The sequence below is a fragment of the Pempheris klunzingeri genome, chromosome 12 (assembly GCF_042242105.1).
Source record: "Pempheris klunzingeri isolate RE-2024b chromosome 12, fPemKlu1.hap1, whole genome shotgun sequence".
NCBI lineage: Eukaryota > Metazoa > Chordata > Actinopteri > Acropomatiformes > Pempheridae > Pempheris > Pempheris klunzingeri.
The window spans coordinates 18,121,929-18,143,094 of NC_092023.1; the positions used below are offsets into that span (position 1 = coordinate 18,121,929).

The 21,166-nt window shown below is 45.1% G+C and overlaps 1 protein-coding gene across 1 annotated transcript; it reads right to left on the reverse strand.

The window, feature by feature from the left end:
• Positions 1-16,223: 16,223 nt before the first annotated feature.
• On the reverse strand, positions 16,224-18,761 carry irf2bp2a (interferon regulatory factor 2 binding protein 2a). Its single transcript, XM_070841126.1, has 2 exons — positions 17,662-18,761; positions 16,224-17,343 (listed from the first exon to the last, which is right to left on the reverse strand). Exons 1-2 carry the CDS (start codon positions 18,494-18,496, stop codon positions 16,625-16,627), a joined length of 1,554 nt encoding a protein of 517 aa, XP_070697227.1. The 5' UTR covers positions 18,497-18,761; the 3' UTR covers positions 16,224-16,624.
• Between the last annotated feature and the right edge of the window lie 2,405 nt (positions 18,762-21,166).

Here is a 21,166-nt window from a genome sequence, read left to right on the forward strand (position 1 = left end):
CTCCTCTCTGCAGCACATATAATGAACTTCTGTCCCTGCTCGGTCTACCTGTCATACCAAGATCCCCCAGGCTTTCCTGTCTTCGCCTGGCCTCTGAGTACCAGCAGCCCATCTCAATCTGTCACTCCTGTCAGGCCCACGACGCCACCAAAGAACCCGGAAAGTAGGACACAGAGAACTCATCACACACACATACACACACTGGGAGAAATGCTTTATAAAATGTAGTGAAAAATACACATTTTGCGACAGAGGCCTCAGAGTCCGTCATTGTAATATCTGCTGTTATCTACGGGCAGCCGGCTCTAAATGGGGCATTCAGTGACTCTTCAAAGCCCCCGTTTCTGCAGGGCAACTCAGGCAGCATTGTTACTGTTTTAATTAGAACTGCTTCTTGCCTGCTCTCTGAGATCCACCCAGCCTCAACATCAAAGCGCTGCTCTGAATAATGATGTACCCCTCCATGCCTCAGGTACAGCCTGAATCTCAGAGCCCCCGCTCGTCCTCCTCACCTCCCTCCAACCCTCCCTCCACACCTCTTTGTACCTCTCTGCTTCCCAATTTACTGCTACTTCTCTACGCGCTGACATAACACTATTTTGTCGTGTTCGGGGCAGCAAGTTGATGGTAGGCTTTCTGTGTTTTTGTGCTCGATGTGGCTCCAACAGCCTGGCGGTTACAGCAGTCTCAAAGGATGAGTTCTTTTCATTTGTACTGAGTGTGTGTCCTGTAGTTGATGGTACCAAATCACTTTTACTAGGATTCCAACATCGGGGGACTCTTCTTTCCAGATGGCATTTTTACATTTGTGAAAGGCAAGTGCTAATACACTCCCCATGTTTAGATTATAGGTGGAATATTAAGGCTGATAATAGATTTCATATTGCTGTTCTATCACAATAAATAAGGAAAGCAAGCAAAAATAAATGAATATAACTTCAGCAGTATCAACAAGCTGAAATAATAGATTATGGAAATAAAACCATAACAACAAAAATGTATATATTGTTTTATAGAACAAGTGAGTTGGGATCGTTGTATAAAACAATTCTCCTCCAGAGCTTTCAACAAAATGAAATGGTCTTCATCTGGATGGAGATGGAGATCAGATGGAGTTTGCTCAGTTGTAATGGAGATTAATCCATTGACGTGCATTTATCATGCTTTTTCCTTGTTTAAATGTTATATTAAATTCAATAGCTTTGGGTTTTGGATCAAACAAGACACTTGTTGGCATCATATTGGTCTCTAGGAAATGACTAATAGATTAGTCATTTCAAATAATCAGCGCATTACTAATAATAAGTGGACCCTGAGTTGGGATTGTTTTGTCAAAAACAAAAAAAACTTGTGGCAAATATTATATTATGACACAACTGAACTGTTTGTATTATTTAGACTGCAGGGACATTACCAGGCTCTCTTTTAATGCCTATTTTATGAATACTGTTACTTCTCACCCATTTACAGTTCATGATCAGTTTTAGCAAAGCTGCATACTAGATGCCTACAGGCCTCATGAACAGTTTCAGTAAAAACTGGCTTGAGGTACCCTTTAGGAATTTAACAGAACATGCTGAACTGATGACGTTAACTCTTTCTTTCAAACATCACCTTGTATAATCTGACCTCGCTCTCATACTGACTTTCACTGCCGTTCCTCTGTGCTGACTCACTGCTGCATTCCTCATACGCTCCCTCTGTAAACACACACAAGAATGAGGCAACACCAAAGAAGTCTCATGAAATATAGCGGTTATGCAATCTCTGGAATCATGGTGCACTCAGCTGATTACGCACAAGACGTGACGCCCATTACACCAGATTACATTTTAATGAGTTGAAAACATTGTATGAATCTAGGAAACAATTCCTTAACCTCCCTTGCATTGCATTGTGTATTGTATTCAAAGCAGGTCACAGAGCATCCTCCAGTCAGACGGCAGCTCACTGTGGGAGCTAATTTTAAAATCTGATTTACATAAAACTGGAAGGGTTACTTAAAATGGCACAGCCTGCTTCATTCAGGCCTTCGGCTGATGTGGCCCGGCTGTGCCAGACACGCTGACGTAAAGATATATTTTAGGACATGTCAGAAACAGCTGCCACTGTCATACATAGAGGTCTGGGCTAGTTTGGCCACCATTCCTCTTCTCACTTGACTGTGTCAGGTACAACTTTTTACAACACACGGTCACAATAGTTCTACTCAATAATCAAGTCATAAACAATGTTTTTCCTCACTTTCAGTCAACATCACACTCAAAAGTGGAAGTTCGTTGAGCTATGCTGGCTAGCTAGCCAGCTATCTTAGTAATGCAGTACATTCAAACAGCTGTAGTTGTGCTCAGCAGTTTATTGATCAAGAAATATACTTATTGACTTTTCTGATAAGATCTTAGATGAGGAGATTGATACCGCTTTCATATCTGTACAGTAAATATGATGCCAGACGGTTTACTTTGCTTAGCATAAAGGCTGACAGCAGGGGGAAACAGCTAGCTCTGTGCAGTAGTTTAAAACCTAGAAAGTCCCTGTTCCTGGACAAGAAATACACAAAACCTCTCGTAAAAGCACGTCCTGTTTTTTTTGGTAATTTTGGAGCTGCTGTTTTTTTCATTTTACATTTTAGGCAAAGACAGGCTACCAGTTTCCCGCTGCTTTCAGCCTTCACGTTGAGCTAAGCTAACTGTCTCCTGACTGCTTCATATCTAACATACAGACATGAGAGTGTATCGATCCTCCCATCTGACTCTCTGAAAGAAAGCAAGTAAGCATATTTCCCAAAATGTACAACTAATCCTTTAAGAAAAGAATTGTCAGTTTTATGCTTTGAACGTTATATCCGTCTTTCAGGTAGTTTTAACATCGAGTCTTATGTAAATTAAACCTGACTAGCGTGGTAATAAGGTCAACTAAAAAAAAAACATCTTTTCCAGTATAAATCTCATTACCAAGCATTGCAGAAGGGGGTGAAAATGCATGATTTCTCCAACGTTCACATTCCACCTCTTCTTTTGTTACAGCAAGCTTACCAGAGTAATCCCACTTTGATCACACTGCGTTTGAATTTTTAATCTTAGGTAAAGACGGTGTGCACCCTCGCTTATTAGGACGATAACTGCAGAGCTACAGCTAAATTAACATCTGGCCCCTGCCACTGTCATCAGGAAGTAAATTGCCAGTTTTGTTTGTTGTTCGGATAAAGGCCTGTCAACTTGTTACCAGGCAGAGATTAATTGCACCAGTTGAGGTGATCCAGAGCGTTACTTGGTCGTGTATTGATGGCGCCTGCTTTGGCCCGTTTAGCCTGCAAGGCCTTTGGGGAGTAGAACATTCAGTGCAGCCCAAGGCCAAAGCCTGACGCATCTATCATGAGGATTACATCATCAAAGGTCGGCCGCATTAGGAGTTCACACAGTTCCCTGTGTGAAAGAGTGGCTGCAGGTTTCAGCCTCGCTGCGATTTTAAGAGTTAACTGTAAAATGTCAGATTGCTTTCTTGCAGTATAATCAGTTTGATGTCACTCAGCCTGTCTTCTGCCTCAGATAATTCTGGCACACAGACAATATAGCAAATATCATAGAGTTCTGTGCAGCTCCTGCAAGCAGAGAGTCTATGTAGCACAGCCTCCTGCTGGGAAAAAGACCAGATTCAGAGAACAGTGAGCTCGCTGATCTATTTTTGAGCTATTAGATGAATACATGCATGTTTGTGTTTGCGTGTGTGTGTGTGTGTGTGTGTGTGTGTGGGGGGGGGGGGGGGGGGGGGTGTAAATACGAAAAAGAAAAAAAAAATCAATGCTCTAATTGGTGTGCACCTCCTGATGAAGCTATTTGAGAATCATCGGCCCAGAGGTCAGGGAGAGGATGAACCATGACGATGACATCACAGCCCAGAGCGCAACAACAAACGCCGTCTTGTTTTCCTGAAAACAAAGGATGTTTGTTTGCGGGCCTTTTTTCTCTGTCAAGATTCGTCCTGTGAGCTGAAAATGTGACGACACAGTACACTGACCTTTGTTTCTCTGGTAACAGACTCTCTCTGTGTCGGTCCGCAGAGGATTGGAGGGGGAGCAGGGGCCCTTTGGTGTTGAGTGCTGATCACATGAGTGGCTAAAATAACAAAGCAGTCTGATTCGGGCCTTTGTCTACACACAATCACGTGACTCAGATCTCCAAAGAACTGAACCAATGTTGACATATGATAAGCAATATTGTAACCAGAGTACTGGCTTTGAAAGCTTTGTCATCTGATTGCAGGAGAAAATTAGGCTTTATATCCCAGTGAGGTCTGCTGAAGTCACAATGCATAATGCTCTTAATGCACACGCACAAACACACACACACAGTCTATTCTACTAAACAGAATCCCATATCACTCCTTATATATGGCTCAAGTAGGGAGAGCTTGATTTTCTCTCTCAAGGTTACTATAAAATAATCAAAGACTCATTACTGCATTTTATTGGTGCAAAAATTAAATTAAAGCACTGATCAATGCATCATTTACAGGCCTGCTGTGGAAACAGTTTCAAATGACTCATTGGTATTTAGTTGGAGGCAGAAATTTGCACCATGACTTTCATTTTCAAACCAGTATAACTTCCTCCATAATGTCCCAGATGTCGCGGATAACAGCATCAGTGAGTCAGCACAGTTATCCATCCTTCTAAGGTTATTGTCAAACTCCTCTGAGGATAACGCGACAGTGAAGCCTTCATAAGTCCTCTACCTCTTCACAGAGGTGTACACTGTTATGAGGGGAACAAGATGCAAATTGCAGTGTTAGACCAACCATGAAAATGCAAACAAAAATGATTTATGGAGCAATCTTCAAGTATCCCTCTTAATTAATATAGTGTCAGATTGTACATGGACAAGGCTTCTCTGATGAAGTACAGAACAAGAAGACACTGGGAATCCTCTGCCATTTTCAGTAAGCAGCAGCCAAATAAATCAAGTAGTTTTCAAGGTGGGAGCCGTGGGGGACGTGTAATTAAGTAAATGACATGGCATCTTTCTCTCACACGCCAAGCCAAACAGGGCGTAATATTACTATCACATGTGAGTTGAATGGAAATGAGAGCGTTGTGCAGACGATAACATTCACGGGGAGAGTTTAATGCCCCAATGATGTCTGACATTAACATTTCGGGCATGAAGCAGCTGCTATTATGCAGCCGGGTTTCTAACAGATGCAGAGTGAGTCAGAATAAGTAGAGGGAGGTAAACTGAATGTATTCCTGTAATTACAAGTTAGAATACAGACTGCAACAACAACAGCATCGCAGTAATAGACTAAGTTAAAATATTGCTGTGCTGGTCAAACATTTGGATCTTATCAATCATCAAGAAATGTAAAGAGAGACAGTTCTTAAAGATATTTACAGAAGTTTGTTATGGCACTACTAACAGTATCAGTATTATAGAAAGGTATATTTTAGTACGTATAAATTGCTATTTCTAAAACTGACACGTGATTTGAGATGAACTACATTTCTGTTGTCTGACTCAGTGACAATAAAGCTCTTCTGAATCTCTTGACTCCTGAATTGAAAGGATATGTTAAGATAGATATGTCATTTAGTAGGCATGCCAGACATTACATGACTAGAAACATGAGCATAAAATTGTACTAATATTAATGTCAGTACTTGTGAACCCCCCATAAGGTTGCACAGGATCGCTCTGCTCCTCATACTACTATGACACATACTGTGAACATAGTTAGATTATATCTTGTAAATCAGCACAGTCCATCAAGTTGCTGTTTAGAAACTCTGGAGATTTTTATCGTATTGGATTATTAAACTCTTAAATGAACTCTGAAGTGAGTAACTTTGGTTTCCAATGTCAAGACGGGCTTTGAAACTCGACAGAAAGTGTTGTTTGGATCAAACAATGTGTAAAACTTAGAGCATGACAGGCCATCAGCAGCACCCCGACCCCCCCACCCCCTCTCTTCAAGTACAAAAGATAGCCAGAGATGCCGCCAATCATCAAAGACATCCATCTTTGTGCTCGTGTCTGTGCCCATCGCTCAGCCTGGTACTGTCAGCAATTCCACACCCCTTCAGGATTCCCACAGCGGCATGTGGCAATGAGGGTCACATTGCATTCTGGGAGAAACTCTCCGCTACAATTCCCTCTGGGCACAGCCCCACCCCCACATCCCCCTCCCTAACAATCTTGCCCGGTCTCCTCCAAAAATTCCTTGGCCTCCAGGGCACCGCACAACCCAAAATAACAGGACACATCAGCACTTTCATCTGCATCCCTGAGCAAGCTCAGACACTGCAGCAGCAGCTGTTAGACCACTCACAGGCACAGATAGACTTCTGAAAAGTACTAAGGTGCTATAGTTGGCACACCCCCTTTCCCCTCCAGTGATACGAGCACAGACGGAGCCAGACTTGGATAAGAGTGCCAGGCTAGGTGTGGCTGACAGAGTTGTCCTTTAGCTGTCCTTCAGCTGCACACAAATATCTAACTGAGTGAAAAAGACACCGTACTGTACGCACTGTATGTGCATATGAAAACAATTTGCAGACATTGTATTGTAATCAGGGTATCATCAGGTTATCAGATTGTATGTGAGGCATATGCTCAAACGTATTTACATTTTATCAACATATGGCCACAAGATACATAGTGCAATTCATTTGTATTCATGCATTTATTTGTAAATCATGTCCTAAGAACAAAAAGCCATCATTGGTACACACAAAGCTGCAGTGAGAAAAAGGAGTAGTGATTTCTTGCTGAGGTCACTTTAGACAGCTTGTATTACAAAGTATATGCTTTAAACCGAGTACGATACAGGCTGTTCCAGAGTGTATCACAGCACAAAGGAAGCATTGAGATATATATATATATATATATATATATATATATATATATTTTTTTTTTTTTTAAATGTATCACTATCAAATAAAAAAAAGCATTATGGCATTTACAAAGAGATACAGAGTGTAGCTCCGATCAAGGTCATAGCTTGAGACAGACTGATTAGGTTGCTGTGGCACTTTGTGGCTCAAACGCATGACTTATGTTGCAAGTTGTGACTTTGCAACAGAGCCACCGCACTGCCTGATGTATCTGAGGTCATTCTTTCACAATGCCTGATGGAGGAGTATACCCATGCCAGTAATAACTCACGGCCAAGCTGTTTGCTGCAGGGTACAATCACCAACCTGATAACATGTGCAGTGAGGACACAGAGATTCACAGCCTGCAAAGGGCATATCTTGATCATGAAAAGGCTGAATGTTTAAAAAGGAAAGCTAGATTTATTTATTCTCTCAAAGACATAACTGGATTTTATTTTTTAAAGCAAAGTATGTACACTAAGACTTAATGACCACCAAAAATAAAAAGTGTGCTAGTATTTCTTAAGTATTTCCAGCATTTCCAGCTCCTGGGTGGCTAAAAATCCTGTGTGCTACAGCACCTGTAAGTCTGAATGTATCCAAATTAAGTCTGAAACCTTACAGGCCACCACTGCCAAGACCCCAAATCAATCCCCAGCAGTGATACTTTGGGCCTGATTATGCATTCATTGAACACAATTGTCTACATCCATGGGTGGGAAGCCAGTGAGGGATCATATCTATGTTGTTGCACTAGCGGCGACTCCTACTGGTTGGTTCTGGCTCCTATGCTGGGAATGGGTGGCATCAGGGTCTGGACAAGACAGGAGAGGAGAGGAGTACAATTTTATTGAGCATTTTAAATTGGAAAGAAAAGGCTGTAACGATAAGGTTTCATGGACTGTGTTGCTGTGTGTGCTCTCCTTGTTTCCCCGGCAACGGACATATTGACATGCTGCAGTGCTTCTGCTGGAAGTTGGCAGGCAGCCAGGAAGCCCCCTGCCTGCACACAATCTCACATTCTGTCTTTTAGCTGCACTATCACCTCAGCTTCACGCTATTCCCATCTCACTTTTTTGTTCTCCATCTCGGTGGGTTTCTTAGACCAGCTGAATGCCAGTCTGAAGACTAATGACTTGGGTGGATTGAGTAGTGTGTGTGAGGGAAAGAAAGACAGCACGACGGGGAGGAAGAGCGAATACGAGCCAGAGAAAAACATGGAGGAGGGAGGGGCGAAGCCTGTGCCATGCAGTGCTCGCATGTTAAGATGAATAGAGGGAAAGGCGAGCCTCGTGTTATGTTACAAGAACATAGTAGCGGCTGGGGGGTTGGGCTCTACATCAACAGATGGATAAACCCGGGAGAAGAATGCGTGCCAAGCGCCAAATGTATCAGCGGCTTGTTGGGGCATGAAAATGTCAGGTGTCAGCGACGAGCCACGCGGTCGCTGCTATTCATACAATCCACCATGTGCTGGATGTACACATAAGGCCGTGTGGACGGGGATGATGGGGGTTAAGGCTAAGAGTATTGCCAGGCAGAGGAGGAGGAGAGCAGGATAGATGAGCGGGTGACTCATCTCTTTATCTACCATGAATACAGACAGCCTGAGAGGAGCCTCCGCGGCCCTATGTGTTCAGACAGGTTGGGCAGGGAAATGTCAACACCAGGGAGGGTTGTGCATGGCTAACAACCTCATGGACGGATAAGGGCTAGCATTATCTCATCTGCAGCGCAACACTCACACACTGCTTGGAAGGCTGTACTTAGACAAGTGTTGACTAGTCATGTTAGAAACATAGCAACCACTAGCTAGTGCGTGCCTTTTCAACTGCAGGCTTTGTTTTGCCGCCAGTCTTCACACAAGGGCATATATGACACAAGGAAAGGAAATTTGCAAAAGCTCCGTGCTGACTGAAAGCAATTTAGTGGTTCTTACTCTCCAATTAGTGACTGGCTGGTGAACAAGTAACCCCATCAAAACACATCAGTTGGCATTTTGTTAAACAGCCTTTTCCAAAGCCCTCAGGGTCTGTGTCAACTGCGTCCTTGTCCAGACAAAGCCTTCTAAACCCGGGATTTCATTTCCACATTGTGCCCCGGTGTCCCCCTCATTGTTGATTTTTCCACTATGTGCAAGGCCAGGGCATTTGTACCAGTCTGTTAGGCCCACGTCAAAAGAAAAAGTATCCGCTGTTGGCGGCTAGGCCATTCTTGTTATTCATGTCATGCCTGGTGGTTTAGTAGGGCAGGGTGCAGAATTTTCCAGAAGCAGCTGTGTGCTAGTGAAGCTGACAGTGCGCCAGCCCAAAAGGGTTTCTATCTCTCTCCTCTCTCTCTCTCTCTTTCTCTCCAAAACCCTCCCGCCCCTCCCCTCCCTTCCCTTCCCTTCCATCGGCATGCTTGGCTTGGTGCCCGGACTTACTCAAACTCACACTCAACCAGAAATATCCGCTCTCCCCCCCCTCCCTCCCCTGAACATATCCCCCTGGCTCAACAGAGAAGCTTCCATCACTCCGGATGACATTGGATCATTTTTCTCCCCCTGCACATTCCAGCCAAAGAGGAGGACAAGCGAGGGGAGTGGCTGCTGTTTCTGCTCTGTGATTATATCATTACAGAGCAGCAGACATGTATACAGTATATCAAGCACAACCTGTCATTAGCATACTTCATTTGATGATGGCTAAATACAAGTGTGCTTTTGTTGGATCCAACCAACTGGATTGCCTTTGTGCCAGTACCGCAGAATTAAAGTCGGGAATGCTTTCTCCAAGCGCTCCAAATTTGAGATCAACCTTGAGCTATAAAAACCCTCTCCCTCCCACCTGTTGTCACCTGTTGTGACATGCCTGCCCAAGTTATCAGATACTGCGAAGGCTCTAGCGTTCTAAATAAACCTGTCCAAGCGACACAGTTGTGTAATACACTCGAAGTCACCGGCTCAAATAATAGCACACACCTGTCAAACACAGGCCCTGCTTGTTCTCTCTGTTGACCTGACCTCCTCTCGCTCCTTAACTCCAACTCAAATGTTCCATGGCAGGGAGACAACGTAAACACTTCTCCAGAAAATTATTTCCAACAAACGTAGACACACGGAGAGCGAGGAACAAGAGGTGGAGGTAAAAGCAAGAGAATAAAACATTTTGACTGGCAAGGGAGAGCGAACAAAGGCGATAAAAGCTTTATTCTGCCTCTGCAGAGATTGTGCAGTGGCAGCCACTATAAAGCTTTGATTGACAACAACATTAGCACTCAGAGGAGAAATAGCTCCCACTCACGGTTATGTAACACAGCAAGATTGTGGATGAGTATTAGCGTACATGAGCTTGTGTGTGTGTGTGTGTGGGCATGAACACATGTCTTATTCCCTGATAAAAACAAAAGAGACAGAATATCTAAGAGTGTTGTTCTTATCCTCTGACAACTGTATGCCTTCAAGGACATGAAAGGCGATGTACAACACACTGAGGATCTCTCAGGAATCCTGGATTTATGCAGCACATAAAAGTTGTCTCAGACATTTTTTGTGGTGCTTTGTTGTTTGGCAAAGCGATGGTGAAAGTTTAATTGTGTGGTTGCGGTGGAGGCAGCTGATTTCGTTGCACGCGGACACCGAGCGCTGTGTCCCGGCTTGAACTGGCGATAATTGTCCGTGGCCGAGGCCCTACGGAGGAGCAAGCGAGGAACAGACAGGGACAGGAGGAGATGAGCATCCCATAATACATCACCACAGATCTGCTGACACACCCCAGAAACCGAGCCATTCGTCAGCTCACCAGCCCGTCCCCTCATCGGGCCCTTCATGAATGCAGACCAGTAAGGCAAGGACAGTTTGCACTGTCACATGGTCAGCTAGAACATTTCACTACATCACATCATTGTCACCATTTTGATCCCCCTTAATCTTAACATGCATCTCTGTGCCAGCCCATTAGGTGAAATGATCTGCTTAACCTCTGTATCGTCATTTCAGGCACATTCTGCGTTTCCCAACATGGGTTTTGTGTGGCTATTCATCTTAAAGGCTGTGCACAGATGGCCCTCACGAGACATCACAATCATTTGAATCCAGGCTCTCAGCTGACTAAACAAGCACCTCGGGGTGAGGAGGGACAAGACAGTCACCTGCTTCCCCACCCCACCCCCACCCCCATGCCTTTACACACAACAACCACCACAAAGCTGACCCATTCACCAGCCATACAGAGACATACAGCACTTCTTTGAGCAACACACAAGCAGACAGTCAATCATGGTGATTGCATCGGTGTTTTTGAAAAGGTCTGGTTCACTGTCTTTCAGAATACACGCTGCATGTTGATGAACTGTAACTCATTTGTGATTTGCCAAAGCACGGCAAGTCTACAGCAGAGCAACTGGCTGAGGATCCTTCCAGAGCAAAGCTGTGCTAGCTGCTCACATGTTTACTTTTAGCGAGGCTCATATTGACAGCTAAATCTAACTTTAGCTCCGAGTGTCAGAGGTGGCAACAAGCATCTTACTACTGTGACTGGCATGCCCCTCCCACAGGCCCAAAATATATGTCTGAAAGGTAGAGTTCAGCCAGAGAAGCAGGGAAGTCATGACTTTTGTTCAGTACAAGTGGATCTCTGTAGCTGTTAAAATCTGCAGGAGTATTTTTACATTACAAATTTCACAAATGGAGCACATTTAGAGCCCCTTACAGGCTATATTTTACAGCCATATTGTTATGTACAGAATATTCTCGATTGCAGGAGATAACACTCCCCTCTCTTGCCTCCTATTTTTCATTTGGCATAGTAGCAGCACGCCATCTTATCAGCTGATCCTGAGCCAGAAGCTAGGAGTAGTTGCTCAGCAGAAAAAGGGGGGATTGTGCTGGGCTCGGCTATAATATGAGAAAAAGCCCAAATGCTCTTGGATCAGTCCCATGCTTTGTCCTCATCTCTCACGTTGCCTCTTTCCCTTGTTCATTTTTCATCCTCTCTCCTTTCATCTTTTTGTCCTGCACCCCCCTCTCCTTCCTCTGCATTCTGCTCACTCTCTTCCTCCACCCCCCTCTCTCTCTCTCTCTCTCTCTGCTCCACTTATAAGATTTGGCAGCACTCCAAGATCTGAGAAAAACATTGGAGGCATAGCCTCGTTTTGATGTCTGGAAAGAGAGGGAGACTGAAAGTGAGAGAAAGCAAGAGAGTCCTCATTTCCATTTCACAGACTTGATTCACAGCAACACCACAGCAGAAAGAAAAGGAATACAGGAATATTGAGAGCGTGAGCGTAACCGCCAGTCCGAGGGAAAAAGACGAATGGAGAAAAAATAAAGCAGACACAGATCTGAGATTGCAAGAAAAAAATGGAAAATTAGCTTCACAAAGTATGATGACAATGTGCATAAGGAACTGCAGAGGCAAACATAGAGGACAAAGAGGGGAAAGGGAAGGAAGCGTCGATAATATATCTTAAAAGCATAATGAAGAGATGCATTTTGTTTGTGTGACACTTTTTTCACTTTTTGTTTCTAGCTGATCCTCAACGTTCAAAATAAACAGCTGTACAAAAAGAGTTCAAACTCTTTGAACTCACAGCACAGGAAAGCTCCAAAAGATTCACGGGCCCTTTGCAGTAATTAGGTCTCATACCAGTCTGAGAGAGAACAAATTTGGCACTCAGCATTGTAATCATCTTAACTTTGCAGGCATTCATGGTAAACAGGCCAGACCAGTCCGATGTAAACCCCCCTCTGTGGACCGAGCCAAGAATCAGAAGGGAAATTTTACACATCCTGCGGATTCAGCCGTGCTCCTCCTAATTGCTGGTTGGAGCTCCAGCTTCTCCCCCGGCGCTGAGAGGAGAAACTGTCATTACTAGTCTCACAGGAGCACCGAGCCCAACTCCAAAGGGAAACTTTGATTGATGAAAAGAAAAAGAGGCAGATCCGAGCGTGTCCTCGATACAACATTTGCTGTGACCTTGTTTTCCCTGACAGCTCTAAAATTAACCAAGCGGATCAGTTATACTGGGAGCGGAGAAATGTGGACCAGATTCTCCTTTTGGCGCGTCCCTGTCTCCGCTCGCTTTCAGGGGATTACAGCAGCACGAGCATGCCTTTTGATTTATTGTGCTAAACATAGGTTCATTAGTGAAACAGCTGGCTACATCCAGTGCTTCACTGTCTCGCACACAGGCCTTCCCTCCCTCCACCCACCTACTGGACCATATTCAACGTTTTAATGTCAAATAAACGCCTAAGGATTAGAATTTATGGTGCTCTGCAACGAAGATGTTGACAGTATTGGCGTGATGGTTAACTGTTCTACTTCCTCATATTACCAGTTTTAAGGCAGCGCGATTGAAGCAGAAACATCAAACACATGCTTATCTGTCAGGAAAGCGCTAGAAAAACTGCACCGCGTGCTCTAAAGACAACAAATGTGAACTCTGACCGGCCCAGTTACGGCTTTACTGTCACATCAACATCTTTGCGTAACACTGCATACCAGTCTACAGTTTAGTTAACCATTAAAAGGAGTGGCAGGGAGGCAACACACTCTCTGATTCACCTGATCTGTTATTGCCTTTCACTTAGCTTGATTAACAAGACTGTGTCAGGTAAATCAATCAAACAGCCAATGAGGGATTTTATGACCATTGATTAGCTTATGAGTTGCGGCAGCCTGATAAACAGTGTCTGGGTTGGAGAGATATTTCACAGCTGGAGCATCTCCTCCTGCAAACTACACGCCTGTGAGCTACACTGTGCTGCAGCTCTACACAAAAGCTACTACCATAAAGCAGCGGAAGGAGGAAGAATCTAAATTAATCTTTGCCCGCGGTGATATCAGTTTCACCTGGACTTCACCTGGCTCAGCCTCAGACAACATGTCTTAGTAGGTTTCCCATAAAATGGTTCCAGGGTAAGAGCACATCAAAGTCAAACAATGTTTGTCTCATAAGCAGGAGCTTAAACATTAAAAATCCCTGAAGGGTCTTATAAGTAAACAAAATGAAAGCCTGTGAGTCATTAACCACAAATGGCTCCTGCGTGATTATACTGAAAACAGAGGAGATGTTTCGCTGGAGCAGTAGTGTAAACACAAAAATATATAATCATAGAAATTAAAGATGCACTTTATGCCATCAACTCTGTGTGACCTTGTCTTCACATGCTGGTTGTTTACTGAAATCTCTCCATAATGTTCCTTCCTGCATATGAATCGGCAGGCTGCACCGGAGCATCTGCTGTGCACCGATTTCACTGGTAACTATGCAGCACCAGGGCTTTGTGCTGTGACAGAGCCACTTCCAGGGATACATTATCACTGTATTAGATACAGTGCATGCTATTTTAGTCAGCACTGAACAAACAGGTATGGGCTCTGCTGTGATAAATCTTTACAGAGAGACAGAGAGACAGAGAGAGAGAAAGTGTTCTTTTGTGTCTTGTTGCATCATGCATCACACCAGGTTACACGAACCTGGCCTTCGTCTCTGATTTCCTCAGATGTGGCAATTTCAATTTGGCTCCCAGTACGCTGTCATAAGGAACAAGTAGGTCAAAGTGCCGACTAGTAAAAGACAATCTCTGAGAACACTATGGAAGATGGAATATGGAGTGGGTGTGTTCCTGGCAAGCACAGTAAAGTGTTAACCTTTATCAAAGTGGGCTGCGATTAAAGTCCAACTGATAAGATAACTTTCCAAAGAACGGAAAAGGACCATAAACAAACAGCTGTCTTAAAAAAGCGTACCCATGAAAAACAGGTCTGTCGGTCAAAAGCTACTCAGCCTCAAATCACATCGTCAGAGCTGTTATTTGCTGTACATGTTTTGTTATGAGGGTTAATGTTGTCCATAGCAGCCTTTTAGTGTTCTCAATTAGGGGATGATAATTATCCATGCCCTTCTTAGTTGGCTAAACAGTGGGGTGCCAAGGCTATGTTTTCATTCAACATTATGAATCAATCAGTTAATCAGGACACCATGTAGCTTATTAAAGAGTGGGTAATCCCTGTTAAGTCTTTGAGGTGTCTACCAGAATACATTTAAAACAGTGCAGCGAGGACAATAAATCCCCTGTTAATTGAACAGATTCACGTGCACCAAGTGGACTGAAGCGTAATAAAGCAACAATGGCAACCTGCTTTTGGATGTGGACGTGGATCTCTTGTTGAGTTTTGGGTGCAGCACTGACAGCTCGGTTAAACACGAGCAGGAAGCAGATTATGTCTTGAATAATTACGCAACCACCTACTACGCCAAGTCTCCCTCTCCACCAGATATCAACCTCCACGTCAGTGTCCGCTTGGTGCAGTGTCAGCTCCACAGGAGTGACATTTCTTTGTCTGAGGGAGCAAAAACAGCCTCACGATTGCTTCTCTTTTGCAGACACAGTAACTGCAGTTTGTCGCCTAACAACCCCATAAGCCGCTCATTGCTCGTAGAGATGAGTCTGGCTGTCTGCTAGCCATTACGGGGACAGAATTGCTGTTTTTATGGCCGTGCTGCCATGAATCTGCAACAATCAAATTTGCATCTGAAGAGATACAGACTGAGGTTGGTATGTAAGGCGCCAGCAGCGTCATTGTTTACCCTGAAAGAGCACACATTGCACACTGAGGCAGAAATGTGTTCTTTGCATGTGAGAGAACACAGCATTTATCAGTAGCAGTGTATATTAGCGTGGCACAATGTGCTACACACAATGCTAAAATTGAAAGTAAAAGGGTTGTTGCTGCAGTGCTACGAGAGCTTATTCGTGTTTGGATGCTGATTTTATTCACAATTTGTGATTTGGGGACTACTTAGGGAACCAAAAGTAGGGTAGTTTGAAAATAGCAGGTTTGTCTAAAATAAAAACCTTTATAATGTCACACAATCTGCATGCAAGCTTGAAAATATGCTGCGGCACTATAAAAACTGAGATTATTATTCAGGGGAGACTCGTTTCAGCAAAAGCCCTAATTTGTCTTTGCACAACGTGGTTACGCTATGTTATCATGTTGACTATCATGCACTTTCTCACATTACTGACTCAACAGATTCCAGCTGACTGAACATGACTTGGCACCTATTTCTGTACGCTGCAATCGGTTACAGTGATGCACAGACTGGAGCAAATTTGGGACAATGTGTCTGTGCCCCCCCCCCCATCCATGCTTTTCCATGAATCAGGAAAGGCATGCGTTGCAGAAAAGCCTCCGTCCTTGCAGAGTGAAACAGTAGCCTATTTATGTTGTGCAGCGTAAATCAAGTCTCCTGAGCCGTCACAACAAGCCTGCGTATCAGAGCACCGAGCCCTATCTCATCATCCGTCCACAGTCCTGTGTAACTTAATCACTCAAATGAAGCAAGCTCAGACAATAAGTTCATACAAGATCAGAAATTGTATTTGGCAATTTTTAAACAAGTGCATACAAGTACAGCTAAAAGCATTTCAGTTTTGCCAAGTGCTCGTAGAGTAGCATTAGTCACATTCTACGTTAAACAGGAACTGCCACCAGACCTAGAAGTACATCAAGAATTTTGTTAAACATCAACAAAGAGGAACGTAGTCCATTATAATGAGTACATACCTTTATCTTCAAAAATATAGAAACACAATGTATTCAAAAATCAAAAATTATACAACCATGTTTACGAAGTATACTCTTCCCTTGGGTCCAATATGTACAAGTCCGTTAGTTTGTCTGAATGGTATGTACGTGATATTTATATATTTATACTCATATTTTTGCTTCCCCTCCCCAAAGAAGTGTTCAAACAAAATCAAGGGTCCCTCTCCTTTTTTACTTTGACATCTCCTGCAAGGATGGTGGCGATTTCTCCTTGCATGAAAGCCCATGGTACATTTGAGCCAACCAGGGGACATTTCTCTCCACTTGGACAGTACACTTCACCTGTGGCACCTTGCTGCTTTATGCTTTCCCTCGAGCACGGGAAGCAGAACTTGTGAGAGGGCACAGACGGGCACTGAACAAAGTGTGTGTCCTCCAAACGCTCGTGGCACAGCGTGCAGCACAGGGGTATGCTGCCGGGTACCGAGGAGTCCGGAATGCTTTGGGGGTGCACTTGGTCCATGCCTGGCACGTGGGGGGTTCCTGCACCAGACGCGTCTCTCTGCGCCAGCCGCCTCTGATTCATGGAGGACGGCGACAGGGGACTGCTGCTGTTCCTGCGGGTGGTGGAGTGGACTTGGTTGGCGTCCTTGGGGGAGCTGTTCCCACCTGCATTGTCTGCCGCCATGATGAGCGCCGCCATGGGGGACTGGCCGTTCTGGGCCGCCTCAGGTGGGGTGGTGCGGGAGTGGGGGGATATTGTGGAGGGGGGAGAGGCGAAGCTTGGCGGGGGAACTGGAGGCATTTTCAGTCCATCAGTAGGTGGTGGTAACCACTGCTGTCCTTCTCCATTGAGCTTGGCAGCTGTCCCCTCTCCCTCTGGTTCAGGCGAGGCTTTTCTCTTCATGCTCCTGGGGTGTTTTCCTCTGTCTGGAGGTGGGAAAGGGTTAAACAAAATAGTTGAGTTGCACAGCTCAGATAAGGATCAACAATTACATTGGGATGGAGACATGCATTTTTGCTGCTCCATGCTGCACCATGGGGCACAAAACAATAACAACAAACACAACATAGGAGCAAACCAACGTCGCTTATGTAACTTGGGTTTTGCAGACATGGTGCTACATTGATCATTTGTCCATTATTGGCCCAAACCTGAGCTGCAGCGGGTCAATCAAGTAAAAGTAAAAGTGAAAATTACGCAGAATGACAAAATATTGTTGAATTTAAACACTACGGGGCGCTTACCTGACTTAGAAGCCGTGGCGCTGGCCTCGTAGCCCATAACCCTTTGTTGCATGGCCGCATGGTCCTTCTTGAACCTGTTGTCGAAAGTGTGCAGAGCCATCAGGTCCCTCACCGTTTTGCCCTTGCCCATCCAGTCCGCGTCCGCCCTGTTTTTGTGGCTCTCGGAGATGTCCGGCGTGAGGCTGTCCGGTCTGTGCTTCTCCTTCACCTCTCTGTCGTGCTCGGTGCTGGAGACCGAGGCGGGTCTCTTGCCCAGGTCTGCGGGGCTGCCGCCCGCCAGTGCGGAGGGCAGCCCCATCTGGCCCGGTCTGCCATTGACGGCGTGCACCGGGGGCATGTTCCCGTTAACCAAAGGCACTAGATTCGGGGGCACCGCGTTGTTCCTGCGCGGGTTGGGGCTCTGGCGGTTCAGCTCTGGAGGCTCGTCAGGCTTAGGAAATCCATTGGGGACGGGGATGCCGTTCGCCTGCCTGCCAGACTGGTACTCTGGACCCAGCCTGGGCGGGCGGTCGGAGGACAGCGGGTAGCGGTCCAGCGGCTGCGGCGGCCGGGAGCCGGGGTCCCCCGCCGCTGCGTGGTTGATCGCCTGGATCTCTTTCCCGGAGAGCTGCGACTTCCCCGGCCCGGGAGACCTGCCCTCCTGAAACCCGTGAGCCCTCTTGAGCTGCCGGGCCGTCTCGATGACAAACTCAATTCGGTCTGCTCCTTCGTAGTTGACACATCCCCTGCAGACGGGCTCGGTAAAATCCCAGATCATGGCCCACGGCATGCGGGGCAGGTCGCATAAATAACACGACTGCCTCCTGGAAGAAGCAGCGACCGCCGCGGACGACATAGCGCTCGTCGTCGACCCCCCGAAAACAAACCCAAAATGTGTCTTCTTCTCCTGCTTTCCTTTAAAAGCCAATAAAGAGAAGTTCCCGTCGTGGAAAAAAAACACAAACTCGTGTTCTCCCGACTTTCAGAGCAACAAGGTTGAAGTTTTAGAGGGAGAAGTTCATGTCGGTGTGTACTTTACTACGGCGCTCCTCTATCTATCTCCACTGAGTCTCTACTACTGGCTCAATGTGGAGCAGTGACGTCACCACGGACCTCTAAACGCCTGCTTCCACTTCAGTTTCTATTGACTTGATTTCTTCGACAGACCCCCCCCCCCCCTCCCCCTCCCCCTCCCCCTCGGTTTACTGCAGCCTCTGTCACTCACTGCTTTTTATTTTTTCTAAATTTTAATTTAATCACTTGAACCTCAGCCAGAGCTGCACCCAGCTCAGCCTCACCGCCTCCGACTGAAGGGAATAACCCCACCGCTGCTGTTTATTGTTATTATTATTTATATTATTCTTATCAGACCTGCAAACAATAGGGCTCCGCGTCCGCCGATACCTGCCACCTGCCTGCCTGCAGCGAGAAAGAGCTGGTTTTTTAATAATAAAACGTGGCTGTAGGTTAGCAGCAGACCGCCAGGGGATTCATATAAATATATATTTTTTAAAAAAAAGAGTCGCCAGCTCCTCCAGTTGACTGCTGCTTTGTCCTAAATTCACAGCATTATCCGGTTCAGGCTGAAAAACGCTCGCTGCAGCTTGTTTTTCTCAATGCACAGCGCGTCGACGCCATGAGCTGCTGCTACTACTACTGCTGTGCAATGAATGAGGTGGGTCGACCCTTCAAAAACAACCAGGCTACTGTAATCAAATGGCGATTTTTTATTTTTTTCAAATAGAAGGAAAAAAAAGGTTGTGCAGCAACATTTTAGTTTTTTTTTTGTTATTGCAGCATTTAAAGTTAAATAGGATTTAAAGGGGGACTATTTTATGATGGTTTGAGGGATTTTACTACGCGGGTCTCTACTGCTCAGCCTCTAGATGATATTTTTCCCGATGTGTAGATATAAAAAGAAAGAAAACGAGGCGCCTCCATTAGCCAGTAACCAGGAAGCTCTGTCATGAGGTGGGGATTTCCAGCCAGTGTGTTGTAAACTTGAATGGATCGGGGTGACAGCATGAATATAGCTCTGCCCACATTTTATAGTCTAGTGCACTGAACAGTCAGTCATCCACCACTAAACGACATTACACCGGAGTGAATCAGCCAGTCAGACTCTCCTTTTAATAAGTTAGCCATCAAACTGTTGAAAAGATAAAGGAAGTGTTATTCTGAGAGCTGCAGCAAGACTGATGACTCCACTATGATGGAATATGTGTGTTTAACATGGTGTGTGTGTGTGTGTGTGTGTGTGACAAGAATCAGGTTAAACAGCAAAAACCCCCCTGAAGTAAGAGTGTAGGTTTGAACTGGAGGAGTGTCCCAGTAGTTTGGATTCCTCCCTCTCATCTGGGCTCATTCCAGCTCATTGCAGCTTAGCCCCGGGCTTTGGGTGAGGCAATGCGTCTGTAACCTGCAGACACAAAGCAGGATATGTTTGTGCAAGTCCATGTGACGTTGGAAAGAGGAAGCAAGATGTTTAGTCACGTACCCTCATCCGCCTCACCCATCTACGGGACATCAGGCTATTTGGCTCCCTGCCTGCGGCCATGATCACGCTCTGTGGCATGAGGCTTTTCTTCAAAGGGTTTCCATAAACAAAATAGCTCAGTTGTGTTGCGGATCTGTTGCCACCAGCACATATAATTGTAGTGCTGTTACATGTGCAGCACTGTGATATTCCCTTTACAACATACAGAGACGCCCTCACTTTAAACTGCCGTGTTAACACACCGTTTCCTCGTTGGGCGAACAACACTAGGAAGTGTTATTGGGCTTTATGACACAGTTAGGAAATGACTGTCATGAGGGGCAAAATAAATAAATTCTTGCCTTAAGTTTGGTGGGAAACTGTTGCCTAATGCTTTGATCCTTCAGTTTCCATTCACTGGGTGTTTGTGCAAGCAAATAGCTACACACTATTATGCAAGATGGAGGCATGCTGAGATTCAATTAAATCCTAAATGAGCTGATTCTATAATGGGAAGATCCATTGATTAAAAACAACAAAAACAAAATGCCACAGTGGCTGCAGAGCAAAGGCAGGATTGTACTGAGCAGAGGCGACAAAGGTCTGAGAGGAAGCCAGACGAGCACAGATGGCTCTGATTGGCAATATGAACAGTGTATACAGTAAAATCACCACAGTGTGACCCGGCTGACAGCAGCTCGTTTGAGTCTAGCCACTAAACCAGATGGAGTAGCTGTATAGTGCTGCTTTGAGCTTCTTTTTTTCGAGCGGTATGTAAATTGAGACATGAAGTTGCTAAATAAAGAGTGAGAGGTAGGTGACGGCCAGGGGAATACCCAGCAATGTGACAGCATCGCAGGCCTGACGAGATGACGTTATTTTTGTTCTGTCGCTTTCTGAGCCTGTTAAATTTTATATTTGCCATCTTTTATTCATGGAAGTGAATCATTACAAATTCTCTCTGAACTTTTCTGCCTAAGCAGAGCTCAGCAGTGGATGTTTTCAGCTGCCCCCCGCCCCCCCCCCCACCCCCCTCCATGATAACAACAT

What these genes read in the sequence shown, in the direction of transcription:
- irf2bp2a (XM_070841126.1), bottom strand. Translation starts at nt 18,496, where the DNA reads ATGTCGTCCGCGGCGGTCGCTGCTTCTTCCAGGAGGCAGTCGTGTTAT. An exon ending in CGCCACGGCTTCTAAGTCAG is followed by an intron (nt 17,344 to 17,661) that starts GTAAGCGCCCCG and finishes TCCCACCTCCAG; the next exon opens with ACAGAGGAAAACACCCCAGG.